This window comes from Coregonus clupeaformis, chromosome 14, assembly GCF_020615455.1.
Source record: "Coregonus clupeaformis isolate EN_2021a chromosome 14, ASM2061545v1, whole genome shotgun sequence".
NCBI lineage: Eukaryota > Metazoa > Chordata > Actinopteri > Salmoniformes > Salmonidae > Coregonus > Coregonus clupeaformis.
The window spans coordinates 33,692,896-33,720,769 of NC_059205.1; the positions used below are offsets into that span (position 1 = coordinate 33,692,896).

A 27,874-nucleotide genomic window follows, 5' to 3' on the forward strand; every position below is an offset into this window, starting at 1 on the left:
TGGTCCAATGGGGGGCGCTGAATCATTCATGGGGAGATGTTTACTGTGGCCTATTCTTGAAATAGTTGGTATACTGCTGTTCTGATTCCATTTTGAAGATGTTACTACAGTATTTGTTTTATTACTATCTGGGATTGGGTGCTTGACTTCTCACTACAGACATTATTTTAGCATTAACTAACACAACTAAGATAACATGAATCTAAAGAAAATAACACTGTCTCCCTATAATGCAATGAATGCTATAGAAGTTAAAATAATATAGCATCTTGTCAATAAAAACAAAGAATGTACATAAACAAGTTGACTTTATTAAGTATGTTGATCTATTAACATTCACTTCAAATAAGTTCAATGAAAAAAAAAAACATACTGTTCTTAAAGAGGGCAGAGGTGAGATCTCCTTGTAGTTCTGAATCCTAACTTGAAATCCACACATTTTACTCAACTTCCACATAAACCATGCATTGATGGCAATGCCAATGGGATATTTGTGTGAAAATTCAACATAGGAACCTTAGTGTGTGATATGAAAGCTGGATTTGGGCCTATAAACCTTTTTTTATGTTTACCGACCAAATACGCTGCCTTTACCCAAGTGCTAAACGAAAGCCGGTGGTTCAGTAACGACTTCAAGTAGATTTCTTCTGTTTTTTCTTCTCTGCCTCCTCTTCCTTCTCTTTCTCGATCTCAGCCACCAGGGTCTCAATTTCTTTGGACTCCAGTAACTACATGGAGCAAAAAAAAGAAGCAATTAGCCCATAGACAAATACATTTGTAAAGTAAGTCGCTCTGGATAAGAGCGTCTGCTAAATTACTATAATGTAACGCAGTAAATACTGGGATCAGAGCACCAAACTCTTTGGTGAGGTTACCTTCAGTGGCTGGTTTCTTCTGATCACAGCAAGCTCAATGTTCTTCCCACCAGACTGAACCACCTGTAAACATAGTTCAAAAGGTAAATGTACACAATGGATTGAATACGCTAATAGCTGCATTTGTGGCCATATTGAATACACAAATGTAACTGTCTCAGATCTACAGAAGTGCCTAGGGAGTAGGAAGTAGGGGTTAGGGGGTCGGTTTGGAGTTGAGTATAAAAATGACTGTTTGACCTCACCTCAAGCAAGGCTTTGATTGCCAGCTTTATCGCCTCGTTGTCAGTGGCGATGGCTTCGTCTGTGTAGTTCTTCTCCAGGAATTCCCTCACTGTCTTAGCACTGCGGCCAATTGCATTTGCCTGAACAAAGGGATGGGTAACAATTCAGTAACTGAGTATTTTTAAAACAATAAAATACCAATTGAGCTGTATTTATGGTTTTAAATACAGTTCAATAGCTAATGTTGATTTAAAAAACAGACCTCATAATTAAGACAAAGAAAATCTAATTTTTGCAACGATACACTTCAGAGAATCATCATGGCTGTGAAAAACATTAAACATATTTATCTGTGGAGAAAGGTGAGGTATTTTTGTGGATTGGCTGACCTTCCATGCATGGTATGTTCCTGAGGGGTCAGTCTGATAGAGCCTGGGGGTCCCATCGTAGTCAAAACCAACGATCAACGCTGAGATGCCAAACGGTCTGCGTCCATTACTCTGAGTGTAACGCTACAGAAGAAGATAAAAAGCTGGCTTTCAATGAAAATAAACAAACAGTCAAGTATCATATGAACTCTAGTTTACTCTACCAAACTGGGTCCAAGGTAGCCTTGCATGCAGGTTTGGCGAGTAACGGATTGCAAAAAAAGTAACTGTAATCTGTTACCAGCTAAAATATTGTAATCAGATTAGATACTTTTGAAAAACTAGATTACTTCTAGGGTTACTTTTAAATTCAGTTAATTTTTTTGTACATTTCTTTTCTCAATGACATTCAAATCAGCATTGAAAAAAGGCGCAAGTTTACGTTTGTTCTGCCTGAACGAGTCTGACCACAAATCAAAGACCAGTATGATGACACACCAAATGTGTTTGATGGATCGTGGGAAAAGAGCAGGAATAGGCTTTTTGTAGGCAACAGTCCAAGCTACTGTATGTCTTCCAATGGTGCGACTGCTGTAGGCATCCAAAGATGATCCAACTTGAATAAACGCTTGGAGTTAAGGACTACAGCAGTGGTACGTAACCTATGAGCGATACTGATATTTTTATTATTGATATCTAAGCTACATAGCGCATTGATGTCCAGTGTAGCTCAGTTGGTAGAGCATGGCGTTTGCAACGCCAGGGTTGTGGGTTCGATTCCCACGGGGGGCCAGTATGAAAAATAATGTATGCTCTCACTAACTGTTAGTCACTCTGGATAAGAGTGTCTGCTATAATGACTAAAATGTAAATCACACTACTGCTCTCATTTATTTGCGCCTTAAATCAAATTGTATTTGTCACATACACGTGTTTAGCAGATGTTATTGCGGGTGTAGCGAAATGCTTGTGCTTCTAGCTCCGACAGTGCAGTAATATCTAACAAGTAATATCTAACCATTTCACAGCATATACCCAATACACACAAATCTAAGTAAGGAATGGAATTTAAGAATATATACATATATGGACAAGCAATGACAGAGCGGCATGGACTAAGATACAGTAGAATATTATAGAATACAGTATATACATATGAGATGAGTAATGCAAGATATGTAAACATTATTAAAGTGACTAGTGTTCCATTTCTTAAAGTGGCCAGTGATTTCAATAGGCAGCAGCAGCCTCTAATGTGCTAGTGATGGCTATTTAACAGTCTGATGGCCTTGAGATAGAAGCTGTTTTTCATTCTCTCGGTCCCAGCTTTGATGCACCTGTACTGACCTCGCCTTCTGGATGATAGCGGGGTGAACAGGCAGTGCCTCGGGTGGTTGATGTCCTTGATTATCTTTTTGGTCTTCCTGTGACGTCGGGTGCTGTAGGTGTCCTGGAGGGCGGGTAGTTTGCCCCCGGTAATGCGTTCGGCAGACCGCACCACCCTCTGGAGAGCCCTGCGGTTGCCGTACCAGGCGGTGATACAGCCCGACAGGATGCTCTCAATTGTGCATCTGTAAAAGTTTGTGAGTGTTTTAGGTGCCAAGCCAAATTTCTTCAGCCTCCTGAGGTTGAAGAGGCTCTGTTGCGCCTTCTTCACCACACTGTCTGCGTGGGTGGACCATTTCAGTTTGTCAGTGATGTGTATGCCAAGGAACTTGAAGCTTTCCATCTTCTCCACTGCCGTCCCGTCGATGTGGATAGGGGGGTGCGCCCTCTGCTGTTTCCTGAAGTCCACGATCATCTCCTTTGTTTAGTTGACGTTGAGTGAGAGGTTATTTTCCTGGCACCACACTCCCAGAGCCCTCACCTCCTCCCTGTAGGCGGTCTCATCATTGTTGGTAATCAAGCCTACTACTGTTGTGTCGTCTGCAAACTTACAGATTGTAGTTGTTGTGGATGGCTGTTCACTAATGTATATGTGTATTTTAACCCAATAATGGTTGAATTTAAGAAGTTTAAGCTGCTTATCAATCATTGTTTTTGCGACCAGGGGTATATTAATTACGGAAACCGTTTAAGAACCAAACCGGAAGCAAACAGAGCAAAACGCAAGTTTCTATTGGACAAATTCAAGTAGGTCCCTCCCACTGGAGGTATCATATGAACGGTCCCTCCCAGTTTCATTCAGTTTGCTTCTGTTTAAGAAAAATGTTGCAACACAATCGGAGTAATTAATACGCCCCAGTGGACAGCCAGTGAAAAATGTGCTCTTGCAACAGCTGCATAGTGCGGATCCCAGCCTATGGAATAAAAGTTTGAGTTCCTCCCTTTTAAACTCTCCCATGGTACGGTGCCCCATACTGTCAAAAACAAGTTTAATTTAAGAAGACCACAAGTGGGGCTTTTATTTTCTTCATGGAAATGTACCATCTAGATTTTCACATGCAAATAGCACTTTTCGGTAGTAATCAAAGCATGCCATTCCGAGAGCAGCATTTCTTTTTCAACTCGAAGCCCAATCAGTCCTCCATGACAACAAAATCAAAAACAACATATTAGGCTAATTAGTCCTTAGTTTTGGGTTATGATCAGGTAAAACAATTTGGCTAATCTATATTTCCAAGTCCTATTCTTGAAGATCAAGGGGTATTAAATTAATTGGAACGACTGGAAATCTGACAGACTGTTGGTTTTATGTAAAGCCTAATCGTATTACCTGTTATGGAAAGCAATGTTTTAGAAGAAGCCTACACAACCAACCCGTAAAGTAAAATGCAACATCCATTTATGGCCAGGTCTGTAAACACTAACACTGATTTATCCTGCAATAGATGTCGCTCAATTGGTAATATACATTTTGGTCTCCTAATGCCTCTTAAGCAGGTTGACGTTTATTGGGATGAGTCTTGTCCTTAAGGCAGAACTGAGCGATTTCCCATAGATGGGCCAAAATTGGCCATTAGGTTTAAAGTCAGATTTTATGACTTTGTGGCTGTGCCAGCTACTAACCTGCGCCTGAATGTAATCAGATTACGTTACTTAGTTTGGGTAATCCAAAAGTTACATTTGGGATTGCAATTTTGGACAGGTAACTACACTGAAGAAAAATATAAACGCAACATGTAAAGTGTTGGTCCCATGTTTCATGAGCTGAAATAAAAGATCCCACACATTTTCCATACATCCCTGTTAGTGAGCATTTCTTCTTTGCCAAGATAATCCATCCACCTGACAGGTGTGGCATATCAAGAAGCTGATGAAACACATGATCATTACACAGGTGTACCTTCTGCTGGGGACAATAAAAGGCCACTCTAAAATGTGCAGTTTTGTCACTCAACACAATACCACAGATGTCTCAAGTTGAGGGAGCGTGCAATTGGCATGCTGACTGCAGGAATGTCCACCAGAGCTGTTACCAGAGAATTGCAATGTTAATTTCTCTACCATAAGCCAGCTCCAACGTCATTTTAGAGAATTTGGCAGTACGTCCAACTGGCCTCACAACCGCAGACCAGTTTGCTGATATCAACGTTGTGAACAGAGTGCCCCATGGTGGGGTTATGGTATTGTCAGGCATAAGCTAAGGACAACGAACACAATTGCATTTCAGCATGATAATGCACGGCACCGTGTGGCAAAGATCTGAACAAAATTCCTGGAAGCTGAAAATATATGTCCCAGTTCTTCCATGGCCTGCATACTCACCAGACATGTGACCCATTGAGCATATTTGGGATGCTTTGGATCGACGTGTACGACAGCGTGTTCAAGTTCTCGCCAATATCAAGCAACTTCACACAGCCTTTGAAGAGGAGTAGGACAACATTCCACAGGGCACAATCAACAGCTTGATCAACACTATGCGAAGTTGATGTGTCATGCTCCATGAGGCAAATGGTGGTCACACCAGATATTGACTGGTTTTCTGATCCATGCCCCTACCTTTTTTTAAAGTTATCTGTGACCAACTGATGGATATCTGTATTCCCAGTCATGTGAAATCCATAGATTATGGCCTAATGAATTTATTTCAATTGACTGATTTCCTTATATGAACTGTAACTCAGTAAAATATTTTCAATTGTTGCAAGTGCCTGACAAATTGCTTCCCCTCACATTAAAACAAAAGTCTTACACAAGCTATCTCTTGATTGTGCACATATGAGAGAAAGACTATTGGAGGACTGTTACTTCCTGTTTTAGTGAAGTCTGTCTAATTGTTAAATTGAGTGGTGTCTGTCTGTGTCATGGCTGGCAATAGCAAGTCGTTAGGGGCTGTTAGTTGGAGAGGTGGTGTGTAACGTACCTGTTTCAGGGTGGCTATGTGTCGTGTGATGTACTCAACGGTGACTGGGTCCTCCACAGTGAGCCTGTGACTCTGGCACTCCACCCGAGCTCTGTTGATCACAATGCGGGCATCTGCTGTCAGACCTGACAGAGGTAGACAACTGGTTAAATAAGAGAAACTAAGACCGAAACGTTCAGCTGGTTGGGTTATGAGCCACATCAAACCAAACAATATTGAAACCAGACAAAGGGCAGAAAGTACCTCCCTAGACAACGCTTTACCTATGGAAACAGCTATTACACGAACTGTTCTTGCTAGACAATGTTAAAGTAGCTACGTCTGGTGATCAAGATATGATGCAACAACATGCAATGTCAAACAAATTAATGAAGATGTAGTTAGCTAGCTAGATACCTGCGAATGCCATGCAAACATGGTCGTCTAAGGCGCAGATCTTGCGGACTGTTCTTTCCTCCTGTAGTTTGGCGACGGACTTCTTCTCAACTCCAAGGACAACAATGTCTTTGCCCCTGATGCCCACCTAAATTAGGAATGAATGGGGAAATTAAACAGTTAAGTAGTTCGACGCTAGCTAAGTAATCTCACTGAAATTCAAGTAAATATTCCATATTGCATTCAACAACAGAACATGATAGTTAGCTAATGTTAGTAGTAGTTATGGCTAGCAATTTGCTCCATCAACAGCATCACAATGTTACGTTAACTAGCTATCTTGTCATAAATTAGCTTGCTAGCTACGTAGCTAAATGACACAGCTAACGTTAGCTTAGCGTCACAAACTTACAGCAGTGGAGCCTTTCTTCACAGCCTCTTGTGCATATTCCACCTGAAAAAGGTGACCGTCGGGAGAAAACACAGTGATCGCCCTGTCATATCTTGCTGCCATTATGTTTCTAAAAACAGATGTATTGAAATGTTTAAAAAGTGTAGCTAGCTACTCAGCTAGCGAATGTTTAGCTAGTGTTGATTTTGTGTTCGTGTGTAATCACATAGCGCATGCGCTTGCACTCTTTCAATTTTAAGCGTTCCCCTAAGAAACTATCCACCATTTACAATTATGGCACAGCAACATTTTATTTTACTCTCCATGAACTCAACAGCATTTCAGTGTTATCATAAGTGGTTCCGGGACCATAGTAAGGGTTTGATACAGACGTTTTCCGCGCTGTTTGGCCCCTTTCCGGGGGATATTATTTTCCAATCCCCTGTGGCCTTCGGATTGAGTTTGGATTATTCCACCACTGGACAGGGGTTGAACATATTGTTTTGTTTTTATAAAAGTCTTAGTTAACAAAACAACAATAAAATTCATTTACATAATTTTTTTCTCTCGATATTGCAGTTATTACTTTTATGTATATCTGACGAAAATATATTACATCTCAAGGGCATTATCGTTCACCCCTTTAGTTGGCCGTGTTCGAGAGCATCAAAACGATTGAAGGCCACTGCGGACTGACTGATCTACAAATCACGATGCATCATAAGTAATAACTCATTGTTATTTGTAGATCAGTCAGTCAGTCACAATTTTCCCATGATACATTGCGGTTTTGATCCTCTCGAACACGGCCATGGACTACTAGCTACATCACAGTATAACATCAGATATTGCTATTCTAAACTCTCTGCTTTGAGTTCTACAGATTTGTTAGCTGTTTAGTTGTATGTTTTAGTTTATTTAGCTTTATATGAAAACACCATGTCTGTGGCGTTTGCACCTCACAGACAACGTGGAAAGGGTGATATAACACCCGCTGGAATTCAAAAGGTAGCTAATTCATCTTTATCACGCACTTTAACAGAATGGAGGCGGATAGCACCAGCTGCTGTTGCTAGCTAACTAGCCTAGCCAGCGGCCAGGTCGAACTGTAAAGAGGGAAATAGATAGTAACAATGTTGCTTGGGTAAAGCGCGGTCAATATGAACTTCGCGGGAGTAGGAAAATAATCTAAAAATAACTAACATGTTTAGTCGATTCGATGGACTAACATTGAATTTGTTACTCATATGAATGGAGGCATAGGCTAGGGTTTTCTTAGCTAGTTGGATTGTTAGCGTCTTTTGTTAGCCAGGCACGCACAGAACAGGACTACTAGTAACTATGACATTGATTCTAGCTAGCTAACGTTAGCTAGGTAGTAGTTAGGTAGCTAACGTTGGAGAGAAAGGCAAAAGACCGGTTGAACAGCTAGCTACGATGTTGCCATCAACGTCATGTATTACTGTACTTTCAAATAACATATAATGATTCCATGAGTAGTCTACATTGGAATGGGACAACAGTTTGTCCTGCTGAAGTTCAACCAGTCAATACAAGCAGCATTGTTTCCATGCATGTTTCCAATCCCCTTAACATTGTATTTAGGCTACTGTATTCTCTCATATGTAACAGGTCAGATTGCAAACATTACTGGATAGGAAGATACAGTTGTCTGTTTTCTATAGGCCTATCCAAAAAAAAATCAGTTTTCTTCCAGTTTTGCTCTGTCATGTTTCAGTTACTGGATGAGAACAATCAGCTGATTCAATGTATAATGGACTTCCAGAGCAAAGGAAAGACAGCAGAATGTTCACAGTAAGTTATCCGTTATGTACAAAAGCTCCATACCTGATGGGCTTTCAGGTTGCACACTATCATGCATCTAAGTTTTTGGCCCATCTCCCTGTCTTTTAAATGATACAATTTGTTTCATGTTCTTTCTGTCAAAAGGTACCAGCAAATGCTCCACAGAAATTTGGTTTACCTGGCCACGATAGCAGACTCCAATCAGAACATGCAGTCTCTGCTCCCTGCTGTGAGTATGGTTCCAGGGCGAAGGGCAGTGATTTTACAACAACAGGGACATAGGTGCTGATTCACTCCGACACATTTTTGCCAGAGAGAAAACATGAAGCTTACAAGATTTCATCAAGTTGTACAGATACTGTACAATTTCAAAGAAGGTGTTGTTATTGGCTCCGATAGTTCAAAGATTGTGGTCAGTTATGTCAAATCCTGAACCAAGCATAGACTAGTATTTTTTTATTGCCCCCAACATGACTCTCTATTTGAAGGTGTCTAATAATACCCTCTCCATAATATTCCCTTCACCATCTGATATTATTATAATAATAATAATAATATATAGGCCTAGATCATGACTTGACATAAGGGCATAGACAGGCAACAACAGAGCTATGCTGCAATTAAAGAATACCCTCTATATATACATTACACTGCTAGTCAGAAATTCCACTAGATACGTCAAGTACAGGAAATTAAACCAGAATACGGGTTACCCTTTCCCTTTTGCTTGTATATCTACCGCTGTCAAGCTCTGACGAAATATTTTGTGGTGCATGTGAGATTGACTGTAATAATATGATATGCCTCATATGCCACCCAAATGCAAGCTTGCCCGGTCTCCCCTATTGTTGGACAAAGGGGAGGTGTATAATGTTCACCTAGATGCTCTGTACTTGATTTCAGAAGTGTGACTCCCCTACTCCCCCAGAGGTAAAGCTTGAAGTGAGTATGGAAGGAGAAGTGGTGTTTGAATAATGGTAGTTGTGATAGGGTGTCTTGGTTCACACAATATTCATACTGTGTATTTCAGGCTATGTACCATAAATATACAAACAGGGTGTTTTATTGTGACACGTCACACCTCTGAGACACATTGCTGGTAATAGGCTAATTGATGGCCTTTACAATAGTATGAGATAGTGTAATGTAATGGTATACTCTGTTGATAGGCCGATTACTTGTTGCTTCAATCTGGCGCTGTGAAATAGTGGATAGATTAACATGTCATATCCAGAGATTATACTGTGCATTCGGAAAGTATTAAGACCCCTTCAGTTTTTCTACATTTTGTTACGTTACAGATCCTCTCAAGCTCTGTCCGGTTGGATGGGGAGCGTCGCTGCACAGCTAATTTCAGGTCTCTCCAGAGATATTCGATCGGGTTCAAGTCCGGGCTCTGGCAGGGCCACTCAAGGACATTCAGAGACTTGTCATGAAACCACTCCTGCGTTGTCTTGGCTGTGTGCTTAGGCTCGTTGTGAAGGTGAACCTTCGCCCCAGTCTGAGGTCTTGAGCGCTCTGGAGCAGGTTTTCATCTACGATCTTGCTGTACTTTGCTCCGTTCATCTTTCCCTCGATCCTGAGTAGTCTCCCAGTCCCTGCCGCTGAAAAACATCCTCACAGCATGCTGCTGCCACCACAATGCTGCACCATAGGGATGGTATTGGCCAGTTGATGAGCGGTGCCTGGTGTCCTCCAGACGTGACGCTTGGCATTCAGACCGAAGAGTTCAATCTTGGTTTCATCCGACCAGATAATCTTGTTTCTCATGGTCTGTCCTTTAGGTGCCTTTTGGCAAACTCCAAGTGGGCTGTCATGTGCCTTTTACTGAGGAGTGGCCTCCGTCTGGCCACTCTACCATAAAGGCCTGATTGGTGGAGTTCTGCAGAGATGGTTGTCCTTCTGGAAGGTTCTCCCATCTCCACAGAGGAACTCTGGAGCTCTGTCAGAGTGAACATTGGGTTCTTGGTCTCCTCCCTGACCAAGGACCTTCTCCCCCGATTGCTCAGTTTAGCCAGGCGGCCAGCTCTAGGAAGAGTCTTGGTTGTTCCAAACTTCTTCCATTTAAGAATGATGGAGGCCACTGTGTTCTTGGGGACCTTCAATGCTGCAGACATTTTTTGGTACCCTTCCCCAGATCTGTGCCTCGACACAATCCTGTCTCGGAGTTCTACGGACAATTCCTTCGACCTCATGGCTTAGTTTTTGCTCTGACATGCACTGTCAACTGTGGGACCTTTATATAGACAGGTGTGTGCCTTTCCAAATCATGTCCAATCAATTGAATTTGCCACATGTGGACTCCAATCAAGTTGTAGAAACATCTCAAGGATGATCAATGGAAACAGGATGCAGCTAAGCTCAATTTCGAGTCTCATAGCAAAGCATCTGAATACTTATGTAAGCTATATCTATTTTTTGTGCAAAAATGTCTAAAAACCTGTTTTCGCTTTGTCATTATGTGTGTATTGTGTATAGATTGATGAGGGGGAAAAATTATTTAATCTCTTTTAGAATAAGGCTGAAACGTAACAAAATGTGGAAAAGGTAATAATAATAATAATAATATGCCATTTAGCAGACGCTTTTATCCAAAGTGACTTACAGTCATGCGTGCATACATTTTTGTGTATGGGTGGTCCCGGGGATCGAACCCACTACCTTGGCGTTACAAGCGCCGTGCTCTACCAGCTGAGCTACAGAGGACCACAAGGTGAAGGGGTCTGAATACTTTCTGAATGCACTGTATATCCAGAGATGTCATGTCCACAGAAAGATGAGGCCTGAGTCTTTTAATTCTGTACCTTCAACAGCATTTGCTTTTATTTTGAACGTGATCGTTTCTGATCCTTCTTTTTTTAAGATTGCATGGTCATCCATCCATCCTTCCTCTCTCCCCCCTTTCTCACATGGCTCAGATATGTATCTTAACACGGATGGTGTTTCTCTCCCTGTGTCTCTGTGTTGTCTGTCTGTAGCCACCCACTCAGAACATGCCCATGGGCCCTGGTGGGATGAACCAGAGTGGAGCGCCGGGCCCCCAGCCCCCCCACGGACACAACATGCCCTCGGAGGGCATGGTCAGCGGCGGCCCCCCAGCCCCACACATGCAGAACCAGATGAATGGACAGATGCCTGGTAAGTGACCTCCCCTCCCCGTCACCTCCTTCTCCCTCAGTCCCTGTCTCACTCACTAGGGTTGCCTAGCAACACCACAGCTGGGAGCGGATGGTGCTCTGCTAAACGATGATGTCACCCATCTGTCTGTGAGCTCTGGTGGTCTTTTAGGAGAAGGAACAGTCAGATGTGTCCAATTTGTAAGTCGCTCTGGATAAGAGTGTCTGCTAAATGATGTAAATGTGTCATGATGCCCCCAGAACTAGCCACACTAGGAACCAAATGTGTTATTTATTTTAGCAGACGCTCTTATCCAGAGCAACTTACAGGAGCAATTAGGGTTAAGTGCCTTGCTCAAGGGCACATCAACAGATTTTTCACCTAGTCGGCTCGGGATTAGAACCAGCGACCTTTCGGTTACTGGCACAACGCTCTTAACCACTAAGCTACCTGCCGCCAAATTTGAAATGGAATTACATAGAAAACAATGGAACAGGGTGAATTCAAAATTTTTATTAAAACACGATTTAAATGTATTTTCGGAAGGCCTGTGGTCTCCATTCAGGTAATACATTAAATATATACATCAGACAGTATTGGGGAGCTTTTTCATGTTTTTTTTCACGGGTACATTATTTTCCCAGTTCAATCTTATAGCAAGCCTATCTGCTTTGCAGCCCTGTTGTGACAGAGTGGAAGGGCAAAGCAGACTGTCATATGCCCCGAAATATTTTGATGTGCAACTTGGAATAAAAATGTGAGAGGACCAGTGCTTCTATAGTGAAATAAATCTCACATCTGTGCTGTTTGTGAGCGATGTTGTTAGGCTACAATGTATCGTTGTTTCCTCTTCAGAGCCCACTGGTGCACAAGTGATACGTTGTATAATTTCACTTGACCGTGAGAACCACAAGTTTTTTAAAGTCTTGCACTGTATTTTCTGAAGGTTTGTATAAAAATTCATGTCATTTGAGTAGCCTATAGGCCTACTATAAAAAAAAATCTAAACTGATTAGATCCCCCTCTCTAAAACCCTGAACGAACGCGCTATCCAGCGCAAAGCCCGCCACCTGATCTACAGCCCAGACCACTCCACTGCTTTGATCTCCCATCGCGCCACCACTGCTTTGATCGCCCATCAGGTTAGAGAAATCAGACAATTAACCCCCTAAAGTCAATTGACGCACCGGTGCGTCAGTCTAAGTAACGTAATAAAATAATCCCCATCAAAATCCGTCAATTTAAACTAGAGATATATTTTTGGTTTCGTTGCATTGGATGCGTCTCAATCTGCCGATGTCGCACTTTCGCATCTGCGGTGAAAGGTAGCAGAGCTAGAGCAGTGTTTGTCAGACCATGTGACATCCCGAAACTATTATGACTCCACTGTGGAAAGGGAAGATTCTCACTAACACGATGGTGTTCTCCATTTTGCTCTAGGACCCCCCCACAAGTGTCACGGAACTCGTCTGAAGGTAACCGGTACCGGTTTTAAAAAAGATTAATGGAAGTATGAAGGTAGTTTTGTGCTTACCCAAAAAAAGGGGTTAAATATGTGTTTAAAAAAAAATATGTATACAAAATATTTCCTGAGCTTTCATATATCTCCTAAATATAGGAAAAACACTTAAAAATATTGATTCTAATGTGTAGTTACCCTTTAATTATTGTGTGCACCCAGCCAGAGACCATTGTTTGGTTAGTGATGTTTCTATAGCGCTCATGTGATTGCAGAGTTTGCAAAACAAATGGCCACTGGATTGAAGCAAATAATCATGATATCATTCTGCCAGGTAGGCATAGGCTAACTTTGTAGTTAATGTTTAACCCACTACAGTCGATGTACGTGCCCCTGCGGAACTCAAATTAGCATAATAAATTTAAAAAATCCATAAAAATCTGTCTGTTTTAGCTAGAAATATGTTTTTTGCATGTGCTGTCTCAATCCACTGTACCGCCAATGGTGACCTTCCACATCTGCGGTGGAAGGTGGCTGAGCTACAGCGGTGTTTGTCAGACCATGAGACATCACGAAAATCGGTCTTCTCACTAAAACGTCTGTAGCGTCCGAATGGTTTGGCCTACAAAGTGAAAACATGTTTTTAGACATTTATTGAAAATGAAATACAGAAATATCTCATTTGCATAAGTATTCATGCCCCTGAGACGATACATGTTAGACTCACCTTTTGCAGCGATTACAGCTGTGAGTCTTTCTGGCTAAGTCTCCAAGAGCTTTGCACATCTGGATTGTACAATATTTGCCCATTATTCTTTTTAAAGTTCTTCAAGCTCTGTCAAGTTGGTTGTTAATCATTTTCAAGTCTTGCCATAGATTTTCAAGCAGATTTAAGTCAGTACTGTAACTAGGCCACTCAGAAACATTCAAGGGTAAGCAACTCCAGTGTAGGTTTGTTTTAAGTTATTGTCTTGCTGAAAGGTGAATTTGTCACCCAGTGTCTGTTGGAAAACAGATTGAACCAGGTTTTCCGCTAGGATTTTGCCTGTGCTTATAGCTCTATTCCATTTATTTTTATCCTAAAAAACTCCCTAGTCCTTGCCGAAGATAATCATACCCATAACATGATGCAGCCACCACCTTGCTTGAAAATATGAAGAGTGGTACTCTGTGATGTGTTGGATTTGCCCCAAACATAACACTTTATATTCAGGACATAAAGTTAATTTCTTTGCCTTGTTTTTTGCAGTTTTACTTTTGTGCCTTATTGGAAACAGGATGCATGTTTTGGAATATTTTTATTCTGTACAGGCTTCCTTCTTTTCACTTCAATTAGGTTAGTATTGTGGATTAACTACAGTTTCCTCCCTATCACAGCCATTAAACTCTAACTGTTTTAAAGTCACCATTTGCCTCATGGTGAAATCCCTGAGCGGTTTCCTTCCTCTCCGGAAACGGAGTTAGGAAGGACGCCTGTATCTTTGTAGTGACTGGATGTGTTGATACACGATCCAAAGTGTAATTAATAACATTTTATTTTTAACCATCTATCAATAGGTGCCCTTCTTTGCGAGGCTTTGTAAATCCTCCCTTGTCTTTGTGTTTGAATCTGTGTTTGAAATTCACTGCTTGACTGATGGACCTTACAGATAATTGTATGTGTTGGGTACAGAGATGAGGTAATCATTCAAAAATCATGTTAAACACTTATTGTACACAGAGTGAGTCCATGCAACTTATTATGTGACTTGTTAAGCAAATGTTTTACTCCTGAACTTATTTAGGATTGCCATAACAAAGGGGTTCTATACTTATTGACTCAAGACATTTCAGCTTTTCATGTTTTATTTGTAAATGTTTCTAAAAACATAATTCCACTTTGACATTGTGGTATTGTGTGTCAAGCAAGAGGTGTGAATACTTTCTGAAGGCATTGCATATATGGAAGTAGTTTAGTGGCAAAATGTTTAGTTAAATATGGGTTAAAAAATATCTAATAGCTAAATGATCATGGTATGACCATCTTAAAACAATTCTTAATGATTAACTAAGAAGGTTTTTGGGAAATCCTTTCCATCGCTACCAGAAGACTGTTATCGTTTAGCATCATTGCTAACATTGCAGTGTGTGTGTGTGCGCACGGCACACACACACAGGGGCATTCCTGTGCCGTTTCACTGATGCATTTTGTGATTAACTTGGGAAAAGTATAAAATGTTCTAAGTTAATTAATTAAGTACATTTTTGGGGGAGGAATATTGTTGAATTCCGTTTTAATGTCTGGATTCCGTGATTCCGTCTGTGTTCTGCGTAATGTGTATTTTATAGTGCCCTACTGAACAACCCATATGGGCCGGTGTGGGATGGAAAGGTAGTTAAGGTATTTGTCTGACTTTTCCTATTGTTTTTTTCCTGATAATTTTGGTCATAAAGTCAGTCTAGCCCAAAACGGAGATTTGCGAGTTAATTAGGAAAAATGGTATGTCACGGGATGAAAGATGCTGTAACCGTTTTCCTTGGGTTTATCATGCCCACAGCTGGCAGCAATTCCGAGCGCAGCTGCACACGACCCGATCGTAATGCCCATGGTCAATTTGGTTTGACAGTCGATATCCCTATGGGGATAGTTAGGGACCATCAGTAAATTAAACAACGTACATAGGACAATATTTAAAATGTCAATAGCTGCATATTTCTGACTTAAAACCTCAAACCAACTATAAATTGTAGAAATTCATATACAGATATTGAAATCATTTTAATGAGACAACTAAAAGTGCAATTAGTAGTTGGTTTGCAACATAAAAATATTGTCCCATTTACATTGTGTAATTAAGCATTCACATGTGTTTTACACTTTATCAAGCTGTTGCTGATCGCTTCCATTTATGCCAAATCATTTGACCGCTGTAGGTTGAGATTCATGTTTCCTAACGTTATTCCTTTACAATTTTCTGTAGCGAATAGAGAAGACTATATACCCATCACATCCAACATTATGGAAATGTAGTCCCCATGTGTTTGTAACTCAAATGTGTGCTTGGGTCAGGATTGGAAATGTGTGAAACGTATCAACGAGAGAAAGAAGCCAATTCAATCTTACCATAGAAGTTCTCTCTAGTTTTCGCACTCATGCCATGAACGAGAAAATAATAGCATCATTAAAGGGGGGCTGAACTTGATTTAGCCTCGGTTTTAATTCTCCTTATTAGGAAATGCGACATTTGGGAACGAGATTTGGGTCTTGGAGGCGTGCTTTGATGTGGGTGTCGAACGTGGGAAGCGCTTGTACTTTCACTCTGCCAAAACAATACATAGTTAGTCACTCACCCTTCTAGATAACTTGAAACAGTCTAACCAGGTCTTGTGTCTGGAAGTAGTCTAGACTAGGTAGCAAGCTAGCCAAATTATTTTGCCAAGTAGCTTCAGCCGGCCGGTGTGCGACCGTGGCAAAGTTGGTTTGACTTTGGATAGCCTATCTCTGGGGCTAGTTGGGGACCGTCAATAAACTACATTTTAAGGAATATTCTTGGGAATATATCCATTATAAAAACAAGAGAAAGCAATATAATTGGATGAATTAGAGAAAATATTAGTTGAGATGCAGCCACCACTCGTGTGTGGATTGCTATTTCTAAAATCAATATGGACAGCGCCTGTGCTGAAAGTTGAGAAGGCACATTTACTAACGAGGGCTTTGTTGGCGCATTTGTGGCGTATTACCTGTTTGACAGACACAATTATGCTTTCCATATATTTGTCGGTATAGCTATTTCCTCCAATACTGTCACCATGCACTCCTTAAATAGGCCTACCTCCTCCTTTCTGCGTCAGACTCGGGCCTCATGTCTGGGGTGGAAAAGCAACTTCTGAAAGTACCATGCTTAGATTCATAATGACATCTCGGATTGAATTATTTACTAAAAGCGACCGTTTTGTTGAAAACAAAGACACTGGTTTGGTATTGAAGAAATACGGTAAGATTTTAATAGATTAGGTATTAATAGAGACTGATGATATTACCACTGTAATCAGATCGAGCCCACTAACCACGTGTTAAATGTGTATTGTAGGGCTATGATTTGGGCAGCTAGTAGGCTATTTGCTAATAATTATTTTCTGGCTTGCCGACTAGCTACAATCTCAGGAAAAAATTGGCTGGATGCCAAACCTAGTTGCCAACACCTGTTGTATATTCTACATTTAATCACCCCTTTCACCGTAATCATCAACATCTTCATTCAGATCATTCAAAAATGTGTGGATACAGTGCTAAACCTGAAGATCTCGTGGTTCTCTCTGTGTAGTAAAAGTATTGGTGTTGCTCGCCAGTGCGCTCTGAAGAAGAAACAACGATACATTGTAGCCTAACAACATCGCTCACAAACAGCACAGATGTGAGATTTATTTCACTATAGAAGCACTGGTCCTCTTACATTTGTATTCCAGGTTGCACATCAAAATATTGAATGGCATGTCAGATGGTCTGCCCTGCCCATAAGTCATGAAAAGCATAGGGTTGCTATAAGATTGAAATGGGAAAATAATGTACCTGTGATAAAACTATGAAATGGTTCCCCAATACCATTTGATGTATATATTTAATGTATTACATGAATGGAGACCACAGCCCAAGTCGTGTTTTCTATGTAATTCCATTTCAAATGTGGCTCCCAGTGCAGCAGGTTCAGGGGGTATTACTGCGCATCTGACTGTTTCTTGTCTTTATATTTCTAGGTGGTCTTGGACTCCACTTCACTGTGGTAGTGTTTATATGCGTGTTTGTTTGAGTGAGAGAGACTGTTAGCATTTATTCTACTTTGTTATGCCGCAGGGTAGATTGGCCAATTATTACCAGTTGTCAAGGCTCTATACAGCACACATGCTTGTAAATATTAGAATAGGGAGAAAATACATTCTCAGGAGAGAGTGTTTTAATTTAACAGTTCAATCTTAATCTCTGTACCTAATGGTAATATCTTCCTGAAGGTTAAATGGTCTGCCCTTCTTCTTTTGTCCCAGGGCCCAATCACATGCCCATGCAGGGCCCCGGGCCTGGCCCCAACCAGCCTCCCAACATGCCTGGCAGCGGCGCCATGAACATGCCCCCCAGCAGCCACGGCCCCATGGGTGGCTACAACCATGCTGTGCCCTCGTCTCAGGGCATGCCTGCCCAGGGCCAGATGAACATGACCCAGGGACCCATGGGCAACTACGGCCCCCGGCCCAACATGAACATGCAGCCTAACCAAGGTACAGGAAAGAGGGGGGGAAAAAGTATCCTTGGTAGACCTTCACTTTGTTCCTTATCACCTCAATCACTGGACTTTCATTTGTCCTTTTTTTTTTTCTTCCAAATTGGGTTCTTTAATGAAATATTGTCTATATTTGTGTTGTTCCTGCCCCAGGCCCCATGATGCACCAGCAGCCTCCCTCCCAGCAGTACAACATGCCCCCTGGGGGTGGCGGGCAGCACTACCAGGGCCAGCAGAACCCCATGGGCATGATGGGTCAGGTCAACCAGGGAAACCATGTCATGGGGCAGAGGCCCATGCCCCCTTACAGACCCCCACAGCAAGGTATGCTCCGCTCCACAGATTGGATCACTGGGCCCAAGGGCAAGACGCTTGGTTTGACTTGACACAGGGCTGCAACCTCCTCTCCTGTACCTAACCCCCTCTCCTCTTCATCTTTAAGTGGAGCTATCTTTCACTTCCACTGTCATTGCTCACAGACGCAGGTAGCCCCATAACCATAGAAGGAACACTCACCCAGGCGCCCTGAAGGTTGTTGTCAGCCCCAGCACTACTAAACTGTAGTTTGGTGACCAACGAGACTCACACAGGAGCTCTCTAGCAAATAAGCGGTCAAAATTCCAACCTCACTCCCCTTCCCCGCCGAAATTACCCCCCAACAACACCTTGAATCTACCTGTGTGTGTGTTGTGTGCCGTGTGTGTATGTGTATGTAGGACCCCCTCAGCAGTACCCAGGGCAGGAAGACTACTATGGCGACCAGTACAGTCACGCAGGACAGGGAGCTTCAGAAGGTAGGAGATCAAACCAACCGCTTGCTCGCTCGTAGAATCAACCAAACCACTCCGCCCGTTTAAGTTTCACTTAGAGGAGCTGTGTTGAGGCATGGAGAAGGACAGAGGATGGAGAGCGTAACAAAGCAAAACATTGTGTGATAGATGGTGACACTGTCCCTCAGATATGGAAGTGGATCGTTCAGCACCACTTCACACCCGAGCCTTATCCAGATCATCAATGGTTTATTTCGGTTCCAACGCGGTTATCTAGAACATTTGTGGAAGTAGAAAATGAAAGAAAGTCGTCTTAACTATTCAGTTGGACATTAGTCACTGTTCTGTAAGTCTGGCCAGAAGGAAGCTCTGATGTTCGGTTTGCCCGCCCACCGTCCCACCGGGGCTGTGCGTTGTCGATAAACAAATAGCTAGTCGGCTAGTTATTTTATCGAACCGTGATCTTGTGGAGGTGGGGCTCCAAATTCATACAGCAATTCCATCTAGGAAGATTATCTCAGGTGGTGCTTTTAGCGGAAGCAGACGTCCTACTTTAGCAGAAGCCCCACATAAGAGTTAGCAGACTTGTCAGATGTGTTAAAGACTCATGCCGTAAAAGGAGACTAGTCGGACTGGGATGATTTCCCCAGTGATTTCCCACCCCTTCATAGTGATTTTGTGTCAAAGCATCAACATAAAGAAGTATTCTCAAATGAATACATTTCTCTTCCATGTGTCACTTTCTACACCTTTTCTACTTTCTACTCCCTTTGAAATGTTGACACAGCACTCTCCAGTCTCCAATATCTAGGTTGTACTCTGATGGGAATTACAGGATTTAAATATTGTCTTGGGAAAATAAGTATATTCTCGAAATAAAGTATTTTTCTCCCATGATTAGTTATTACTTTTGCAAAAATATATTTATGAACATTTCTATGCACACAAAAACTGTGTGAAGCACAATAAATGATGTTTATGTGTATATAACAATATATTTTAATCCCCTGAATTTCCCCCCCATTGACTTCTATCACCTCCAAAATGGACATGAAATAACATGTCTTCCTATCTCCCTGTGAAGTAATGCTATAGGTGATGGTGAGTACGGTTTGCTTTAGCCACCGTTTCCTGATCAAGGCTTTGATTTCTCAGAACAATACTACCAAGGAGGTGTCAATGTAGCTTCACAGAAATGTACGTAGGGAAAAAGATATCGTAGCGTCTAAAGCCACATAATGACTTATGGAACTTTTGTGTTGCTAAGGTTGTGTTCAATAACTGCAGTAGCCTAAATGCTAGCTTTTACAATTAACATGCCTAAAATACACTTTCTACACCAGTATTATTTCTCCCAATTAGCCTTCCCTGGCCAGCTTTGTTCAGGTTAAGGGAGGTTGAGTTGAGAGTCTGTGCTCTGTTTTCTGCCTTCCTACATCTTTTTATTATTCTTGATTTTTCACTCACAAATATTTCATTTCTCTTAAATGTTGACGTTCAAGCTTTTTTTTTAACGGCTCATAGCAGGTGTCAGGTAAGGATGCTGAAAAGGTGTCACTATAACAATTCTGTTGCATATCAAAAACAAAACTCCTCTTAATGGGTGTGCTCACAGTGTTGGTTCTTTTCTCCTGTGGTTTTTGTCTTGTCTGCCAGAGCGAGACCCAGCAGCCAACCAACAGTCCCCCTATGAAAAAGATCATGGTTTGTTAACTTTGTTTGTTAACAGCCTAAATCAGTGTTTTCAAAACATTCGGATCAGGGTTGGTGTCAATTTCCTGTTCAGTTTAGTCAATTCAGGAAGTAAACTGAAATTCCAATCATAACATTTTGAATTGGAATTTCCGTTTACCTCCCGAGTTTATTGAATTGAAATGGAATGGACCCCGTCCCTGATTCTGGCCACACTAAGCACTGCTGTGCTGTCTGCTGTTATGTCGTAGAGCCTGGTTCAGATACTGTAATGTCACAGATACTGTAATGTCTTTCTGTTGCCCCCTGTAGGAAACGCCCAGTATGGCCAGCAGCAGGAGGCCTACCAGCAAGGTCCCCCTCAGCAGCAGGGCTACCCCCCACAGCAGCAGTACCCCGGACAGCAGGGTTACCCTGGACAGCAACAGGGTTATGGTGGGTGGATATACTCTATCTCCCATTTGACTCCCTCTTTCTCTGTTTCTCTCTCTTTTTCTGTTTCTCTCTCTTTTTCTCTCTCTGCCTCTTTATCTATTTGTCTCGCTCGCTTCTCTCTCTATCTTTCCATAGCTGATCACATTGTCTATACACCGTTTTACATCAATGGGAGTAAAACGTTGTTTGTGTTTTCCGCTGCTCTGAATTTGACTGGCAGTCAGTCCACACTAATCCTGTAGGAGGCACCATTTACTTTCGATTTAGTTGCCTTGAAACATCAGTCCTTGATTCAAAATGTCACCAACCCAGAGCCTCCCGTTTGTTTACTGTACCACGCCACTGTCTTCCTAATTGACATTGTGACCTTTCAATGTCGCAGCAGCACAGTCAAGGCTACAGACACTGGCCCGTTGATCAGAAGAGGGAGCTGGCAGACAATGTGCTGTGTTAGGTGTCCCTCTATTACTCCGATGGGTCACTGTATAGGCCTAGTCACTGTATTATAGGAAGTCTCAGAAAGTGAGGGATGGAGTGCGAGAGAATGAGTGAAAGAGAAGGGAAGAGGTCAGGCTTATGGGTAATCTCCCTCGGCAGTGTGTGCGAGTGGGCCTTCTCCCCTTCGTTTTTAAAATCCTGTCAGCTCTTCCTCTCCCTCTTTCTCTCTCTCTGAGCCAGAGGCCTTTCTCTCATGTCAGTAATGAGCTGGTGGAGAGAGGCAGAGGCTGTGAGGTAGGCTCCATCTGGCACACACACACACACGCTCGTTCACTCTCGCAGGCGGGCCCCCACAAGGTTAAGCTTTGCGGTGTTTGCATTACGAGCACCCTAACGATGTTGCGTGGGTCTCGTTTGACTTGGCCCCAGTCAGTCAGGCATCGTAACACTGATCAGCCGTTGGAAAGCCTGATAGCGCGGCGCTACGCGGCTGTACGGTAACACCAGTGCAGTGGTAGTATTGAGGCTGTCGGATGAAGTGGTTTTTAATGAGGCTCCGCTTCTCTAATGAAGGCCCACGGAATCTCCTTGATGTCTTCTTGCATTAGACGACTTAACACCCAGCACCGTCCCTGGTGCTGGCTACAGCTCCGGCTGCAGTTAGTCAGACTCTCTCATTACAGAGAAGAGTGGGCCAGTGTCAGTGTGGAGCCAAACTTCAACAAATGGCCCAGGGCCCAACTAATACTACCCACTAGTCTCTCTCTGCCATGCCTCTGTCGGTCTGCCTGTCAGTGGTTCTGTCTATTAACTACAGTGTGTTCATGGATAGATAGAGGTGGATTGACCCTGAGTTCCCCTGAAGCTCTCAATGGTGCAAGAAGAAGACGTGTCATAATGATTGACATCGAACAACAAAATCAGGGAATCTACAATGCTGTTACGCTCCCAGACTGTGTGCATTTTATTATTGAACAGACAATGTCTTTGTGTGCCTATTTGGTGTGAATAACAGTATCGTCATGTAATATTTGTCAGACATCCATAACCTTTGATCTCTGTGTGTCCGCCAGGTCCGTCCCAGGGAGCCCCAGGCCAGTATCCCCAGGGTTACCCCCAGGGCCAGGGGCAGCAGTATGGGGCCTACCGGGGCCCCCAGCCCGGCCCCCCTCCGGCCCAGCAACAACGCCCATACCCAGGCTACGACCAGGTGAGCATGAGCCCATGAGTAGGCAGGTCTTACTGTGTCCATGTATGTTGACTAGAGATGGATAGAAGTTAAAGATGAGATATAACATTTAGTTTGTCCAGGGTTCAGGGAGTGTCCGTAAGTAAGTGTCCATAAGCAAGAGACCAGGGAGGAGTAGGTGTCTTGTGCATGCTGACGTTGTATGGGGAGTTTAATATATACAGTTGAAGTCAGAAGTTTACATACACTTAGGTTGGAGTCATTAAAACTCATTTTTCAGCCACTCCACACATTTCTTGTTAACAAACTATAGTTTTGGCAAGTCGGTTAGGACATCTACTTTGTGCATGAGACAAGTAATTTTTCCAACAATTGTTTACAGACAGATTATTTCACTGTATCACAATTCCAGTGGGTCAGAAGTTTACATACACTAAGTTGACTGTGCCTTTTAACAGCTTGGAAAATACCAGAAAATGATGTCATGGCTTTAGAAGCTTCTGATAGGCTAATTGACATCATTTGAGTCAATTGGAGGTGTACCTGTGGATGTATTTCAAGGCCTACCTTCAAATGCAGTGCCTCTTTGCTTGACATCATGGGAAAATCAAAAGAAATCAGCCAAGACCTCAGAAAACAAATTGTAGACCTTCACAAGTCTGGTTCATCCTTGGGAGCAATTTCCAAACGCCTGAAGGTACCACGTTCATCTGTACAAACAATAGTATGCAAGTATAAACACCATGGGACCACGCAGCCGTCATACCACTCAGGAAGGAGATGCGTTCTGTCTCCTAGAGATGAACGTACTTTGGTGCGAAAAGTGCAAATCAATCCCAGAACAACAGCAAAGGACCTTGTGAAGTTGCTGGAGGAAACGGGTACAAAAGTATCTACATCCACAGTAAAACGAGTCCTATATCGACACAACCTGAAAGGCCGCTCAGCAAGGAAGAAGCCACTGCTCCAAAACCGCCATAAAAAAGCCAGACTGGTTTGCAACCGCACATGGGGACAAAGATCGTACTTTTTGGAGAAATATCCTCTAGTCTGATGAAACAAAAATAGAACTGTTCGGCCATAACGACCATCGTTATGTTTGGAGGAAAAAGGGGGTGCCTTGCAAGCTAAAGAACACCATCCCAACCGTGAAGCACGGGGTGGCAGCATCATGCTGTGGGGGTGCTATGCTGCAGGAGGGACTGGTGCACTTCACAAAATAGATGGCATCATGAGGAAGGAAAATTATGTGGATATATTGAAGCAACATCTCAAGACATCAGTCAGGAAGTTAAAGCTTGGTCGCAAATGGGTCTTCCAAATGGACAATGACCCCAAGCATACTTCCAAAGTTGTGGCAAAATGGCTTAAGGACAACAAAGTCAAGGTATTGGAGTGGCCATCACAAAGCCCTGACCTCAATCCTATAGAAAATGTGTGGGCAGAACTGAAAAAGCGTGTGCGAGCAAGGAGGCCTACTGACTCAGTTACACCAGCTCTGTCAGGAGGAATGGGCCAAAATTCACCCAACTTATTGTGGGAAGCTTGTGGAAGGCTACCTGAAACGTTTGACTCAAGTTAAAAAAATTTAAAGGCAATGCTACCAAATACTAATTGAGTGTATGTAAACTTCTGACCCACTGGGAATGTGATGAAATAAATAAAAGCTGAAATAAATCATTCTCTCTACTATTATTCTGACATTTCACATTCTTAAAATAAAGTGGTGATCCTAACTGACCTAAGACAGGGAATTCTTACTAGGATTAAATGTCAGGAATTGTGAAAAACTGAGTTTAAATGTATTTGACTAAGGTGTATGTAAACTTCCGACTTCAGCTGTAGTTACTAAGACGGTTTGATGTGTTTAGCCAGCTTACATTATGGTTCTCCTCTGTTAGGAGAAACCTACCTTCTCAGTTGAGTTGTGAGTTGAATAATATATTGCCTTGGATAATACAGCAAGTCAGAGAAGAGCAGGGTAATGTAAAGTCTCTCGTCCCAAACGTAATATAGAACTTTGGGTGTGTTGACAGGGAGGGGAGAGCTACGTGTTGCCCTGTATTTTCTGTGGTCCTTTGCGGAGGCCACAGCTACACTTTGATTCTTTATCTTTGAATATTCAGGGGCACATGAGGAAATAAAGACCCAGGGATTTGAACCCCTGACTAGCTCTGTAAGAAGCAAAGGTAATGGTTTCTGTGAAGACGTCACCTTAACGTCAAATCTGGACGTTTGACCTGTTCGCCTAGCCTTGATTTGCATTTGTTATGTTTCTCCTCCTGTCTTCTATTTAAACATCTGATTTCTTTACGTCTTTTTGTAACCAGGGGTCGAACTTTATGCTTGAGGTCTTCAAATATATCAAGTACAATCTGTAGGGGAACTTGAGAAAATGTAGATGTTTTGAAATTGACAAAATCAATCAAAAATACAACTCGCCTTACTTAGGTTATTATTCATATATGTTTCATGCAATTAACTGCATTTAAATGTTTTATGTGTCATTTATTAATACTTATGCACTGTGTAGAAATAGTGTCTGATCAAAGTAGTCAAATTGAAACTGAAAATCTGAAATATGTTAACTAATGACAATTGTATTCCTAAAGAGAAGCCACTTTCGACCCCTGTTTAGAAATGAACCTTTAAAATAAAAAAAACATGGCCCTCCTATCATATTAAATGCACAAGTCACAGAGCAGCATTTTGCCTACTGCTACAGTATACTGATAAGAAGTTGCGTCCCTCCTTTCATGAGCTTTTCTGAGGCCATGCTGCCACCTGCTGGTTAAATCCAGCCAATGCAGCTAAACAGGAATAGTCTGCATCTGTAACATAAGGTTGATAGCTACCAAAGATGTGTGTGTTTGCATCCTATTTAGATATTCAAATATTAGCTTTTCTCTAGTAAATGCTTGTTTGTTCAGATGTCAAATGAAAAGTCATAAAGATCTGTCCATTTACAGTACTCTCTTCCTTCCTCCACAGGGTCAATATGGAAATTACCAGCAATGAGAGATGGTCATGGCAGTCACCAAGAGCCCTGCTCTGACCTCTAACCTCTAAACTCGGCTGCAGCTCACTGAGACACACTTACACACACACACACACACACACACACTTTGTGGTCCTTATGTGAAAAGTGTAATTTTTGTTAATGTCGATAATGACATGATTCTGTCCACTTCCATCACTCCGCTTCTGGTCTGTGTTAATAGTCTCAATGCAGCGATGCCTTAAAATGAAACAGAGCTGCCTTATCCAGAGCCCTGCAGATTGTGAAATGGGCAAAAATAACAAGTAACATTCATTTTTTGGATATCACAGAGGACAGAATTGTACAGAACTGAACTTCACACTCTAGTGCAATGGTTCTCCATCCAATAGCCCCCCGTTCATAAGAAGCAATAATGCCAATGGGAGGGGTGGGACAGAGGCGGCGTGAGGAGATCTTGCACCTGAAACAAAATTCTGTTAGGCCATGGTACATGTCAAGGTCAACATATGTGATGTAAAAATGTATTTTATGCTTTTTAGATGGAGTTAACTTTGTATAAGAATTTGGAGACTAGTAACGTTGAATATTGTTTCATTTTTTTCTCTTGAACTATGTCTTGATGTCATATTTTTTTTTTTGTTGTGAGGACATTGTATTCATCCCCCATGTTGTTTGTTCTTTTGTTATTTGTACCCCCTGAATTCGCTTTGCTTCTTCAGTGACTTGTACAAAGAATATGTGCTTGGGGTAAACAAATCGGATGCCTTGGTTTTATGAATGGATTGTACATAGAAATCCCTCAAACAAACTGAGAACACCCATCTGCATTGAAGCATCAGTGCTGAAACATTTATTTATTTGGGCAACAGAACTAGAACATGACCTGTGAGTGGGGCTGTATTCTGACTTGAGATATACGGTGCATTCGGAAAGTATTCAGACCCCTTGACTTTTTCCACATATTGTTACATTACAGCCTTATTCTAAAACTGATTAAATTGCTTTTTTCCCTCAATCTACACACAATACCCCATAATGACAACGCAAAAACAGGTTTTTAGAAATTTTGAAAAAATGTATTACAAATAAAAAACGGAAATATCACATTTACTGAAGTATTCAGACCCTTCACTCAGTACTTTATTGAAGCATCTTTGGCAGCGATTACAGCCTCGAGTCTTCTTGGGTATGGCGCTACAAGCTTGACATAACTGTATTTAGGGAGTTTCTCCCATTCTTCTCTGCAGATCCTCAAGCTCTATCAGGTTGGATGGGGAGCGTAGCTGCAGAGCTATTTTCAGGTCTTTTCATAGAGATGTTTGATCTGGTTCAAGTCCGGGCTCTGGCTGGGCCACTCAATGACATTCAGAGACTTGTCCTGAAGGCACTCCTGTGTTGTCTTGGCTGTGTGCTTAGGGTCGTTGTCCTGTTGGAAGGTGAACCTTCGCCCCGTCTGAGCACTCTAGAGCAGGTTTTCATCAAGGATCTCTCTGTACGTCGCTCCGTTCATCTTTCCCTCGATCCTGACTAGTCTCCCAGTCCCTGCCACTGAAAAACATCCCCACAGCATGATGCTGCCACCACCATGCTTCACCGTAGGGATGGTGCCAGGTTTCCTCCAGACGTGACTCTTGGCATTCAGGCCAAAGAGTTCAATCTTGGTTTCATCAGACCAGAAAATCTTGTTTCTCATGGTCTGAGTCCTTTAGGTACCTTTTGGTAAACTCCAAGCTGGCTGTCGTGCCTTTTTACTGAGGAGTGGCTTCCGTCTGGCCACTCTACCATAAAGGCCTGATTGGTGGAGTGTTGCACAGATGGTTGTCCTTCTGGAACATTCTCCCATCTCCACAGAGGAACTCTGGAGCTCTGTCAGAGTGACCATCGGGTTCTTGGTCACCTCCCTGACCAAGGCCCTTCTCCCCCGATTGCTCAGTTTGGCCGGGCGGCCAGCTCTAGGAAGTGTCTTGCTGGTTCCAAACTTCTTCCATTTAAGTATGATGGAGGCCTCTGTGTTCTTGGGGACCTTCAATGCAGCAGAAATGTTTTGGTACCCTTCCCCAGATCTGTGCCTTTGCACAATCCTGTCTCTGAGCTCTATGGACAATTCCTTCAACCTCATGGTTTTTGCTCTGACATGCACTGTCAACCGTGGGACCTTCTACAGACAGG

At 42.3% G+C, this 27,874-nt stretch overlaps 2 protein-coding genes across 8 annotated transcripts; one reads left to right on the forward strand and one right to left on the reverse strand.

Annotated features, from left to right (window-relative positions):
• Positions 1-291: 291 nt before the first annotated feature.
• Positions 292-6,886, reverse strand: LOC121580995 (proteasome subunit alpha type-7). The gene is made up of 7 exons (XM_041896269.2): positions 6,565-6,886; positions 6,174-6,300; positions 5,778-5,902; positions 1,490-1,612; positions 1,121-1,240; positions 876-938; positions 292-728 (listed from the first exon to the last, which is right to left on the reverse strand). The coding sequence occupies exons 1-7, from the start codon at positions 6,664-6,666 to the stop codon at positions 633-635; spliced, it is 756 nt and encodes a 251-aa protein (XP_041752203.1). The 5' UTR covers positions 6,667-6,886; the 3' UTR covers positions 292-632.
• On the forward strand, positions 6,246-26,694 carry LOC121580994 (protein SSXT). Of its 7 annotated transcripts, XM_041896264.2 has the most exons (13): positions 7,074-7,551; positions 8,282-8,358; positions 8,494-8,578; positions 9,253-9,291; positions 11,328-11,487; positions 17,948-18,178; positions 18,334-18,504; positions 18,897-18,974; positions 20,607-20,654; positions 20,955-21,077; positions 22,589-22,725; positions 24,831-24,893; positions 25,696-25,779. In XM_041896264.2, the coding sequence occupies exons 1-12, from the start codon at positions 7,483-7,485 to the stop codon at positions 24,846-24,848; spliced, it is 1,236 nt and encodes a 411-aa protein (XP_041752198.1). In that variant the 5' UTR covers positions 7,074-7,482; the 3' UTR covers positions 24,849-24,893; positions 25,696-25,779. The 7 variants fall into 7 exon arrangements, with proteins under 7 accessions (XP_041752202.1, XP_045080738.1, XP_041752198.1 ...); XM_041896268.2 differs by lacking the exons at positions 7,074-7,551; positions 24,831-24,893 and adding an exon at positions 6,246-6,331 and having other exon boundaries at positions 25,696-26,694; XM_045224803.1 differs by lacking the exons at positions 7,074-7,551; positions 24,831-24,893 and adding an exon at positions 6,352-6,375 and having other exon boundaries at positions 25,696-26,694.
• The last annotated feature ends 1,180 nt before the right edge of the window (positions 26,695-27,874 follow it).

Bases quoted from the DNA above. Each gene is read 5' to 3' on its own strand.
- LOC121580995 (XM_041896269.2), bottom strand. From the start codon at position 6,666: ATGGCAGCAAGATATGACAGGGCGATCACTGTGTTTTCTCCCGACGGT. The intron at 5,903-6,173 runs GTATCTAGCTAG...TACCTCTGTCAG, and splicing joins TGTTTGCATGGCATTCGCAG to GTCTGACAGCAGATGCCCGC. The intron at 1,613-5,777 runs GTACGTTACACA...CTTCTTCTGTAG, and splicing joins ACATAGCCACCCTGAAACAG to CGTTACACTCAGAGTAATGG.
- LOC121580994 (XM_041896262.2), top strand. From the start codon at position 7,483: ATGTCTGTGGCGTTTGCACCTCACAGACAACGTGGAAAGGGTGATATA. The intron at 20,655-20,954 runs GTTTGTTAACTT...TGCCCCCTGTAG, and splicing joins CCCCTATGAAAAAGATCATG to GAAACGCCCAGTATGGCCAG. The intron at 22,726-25,695 runs GTGAGCATGAGC...CTTCCTCCACAG, and splicing joins CATACCCAGGCTACGACCAG to GGTCAATATGGAAATTACCA.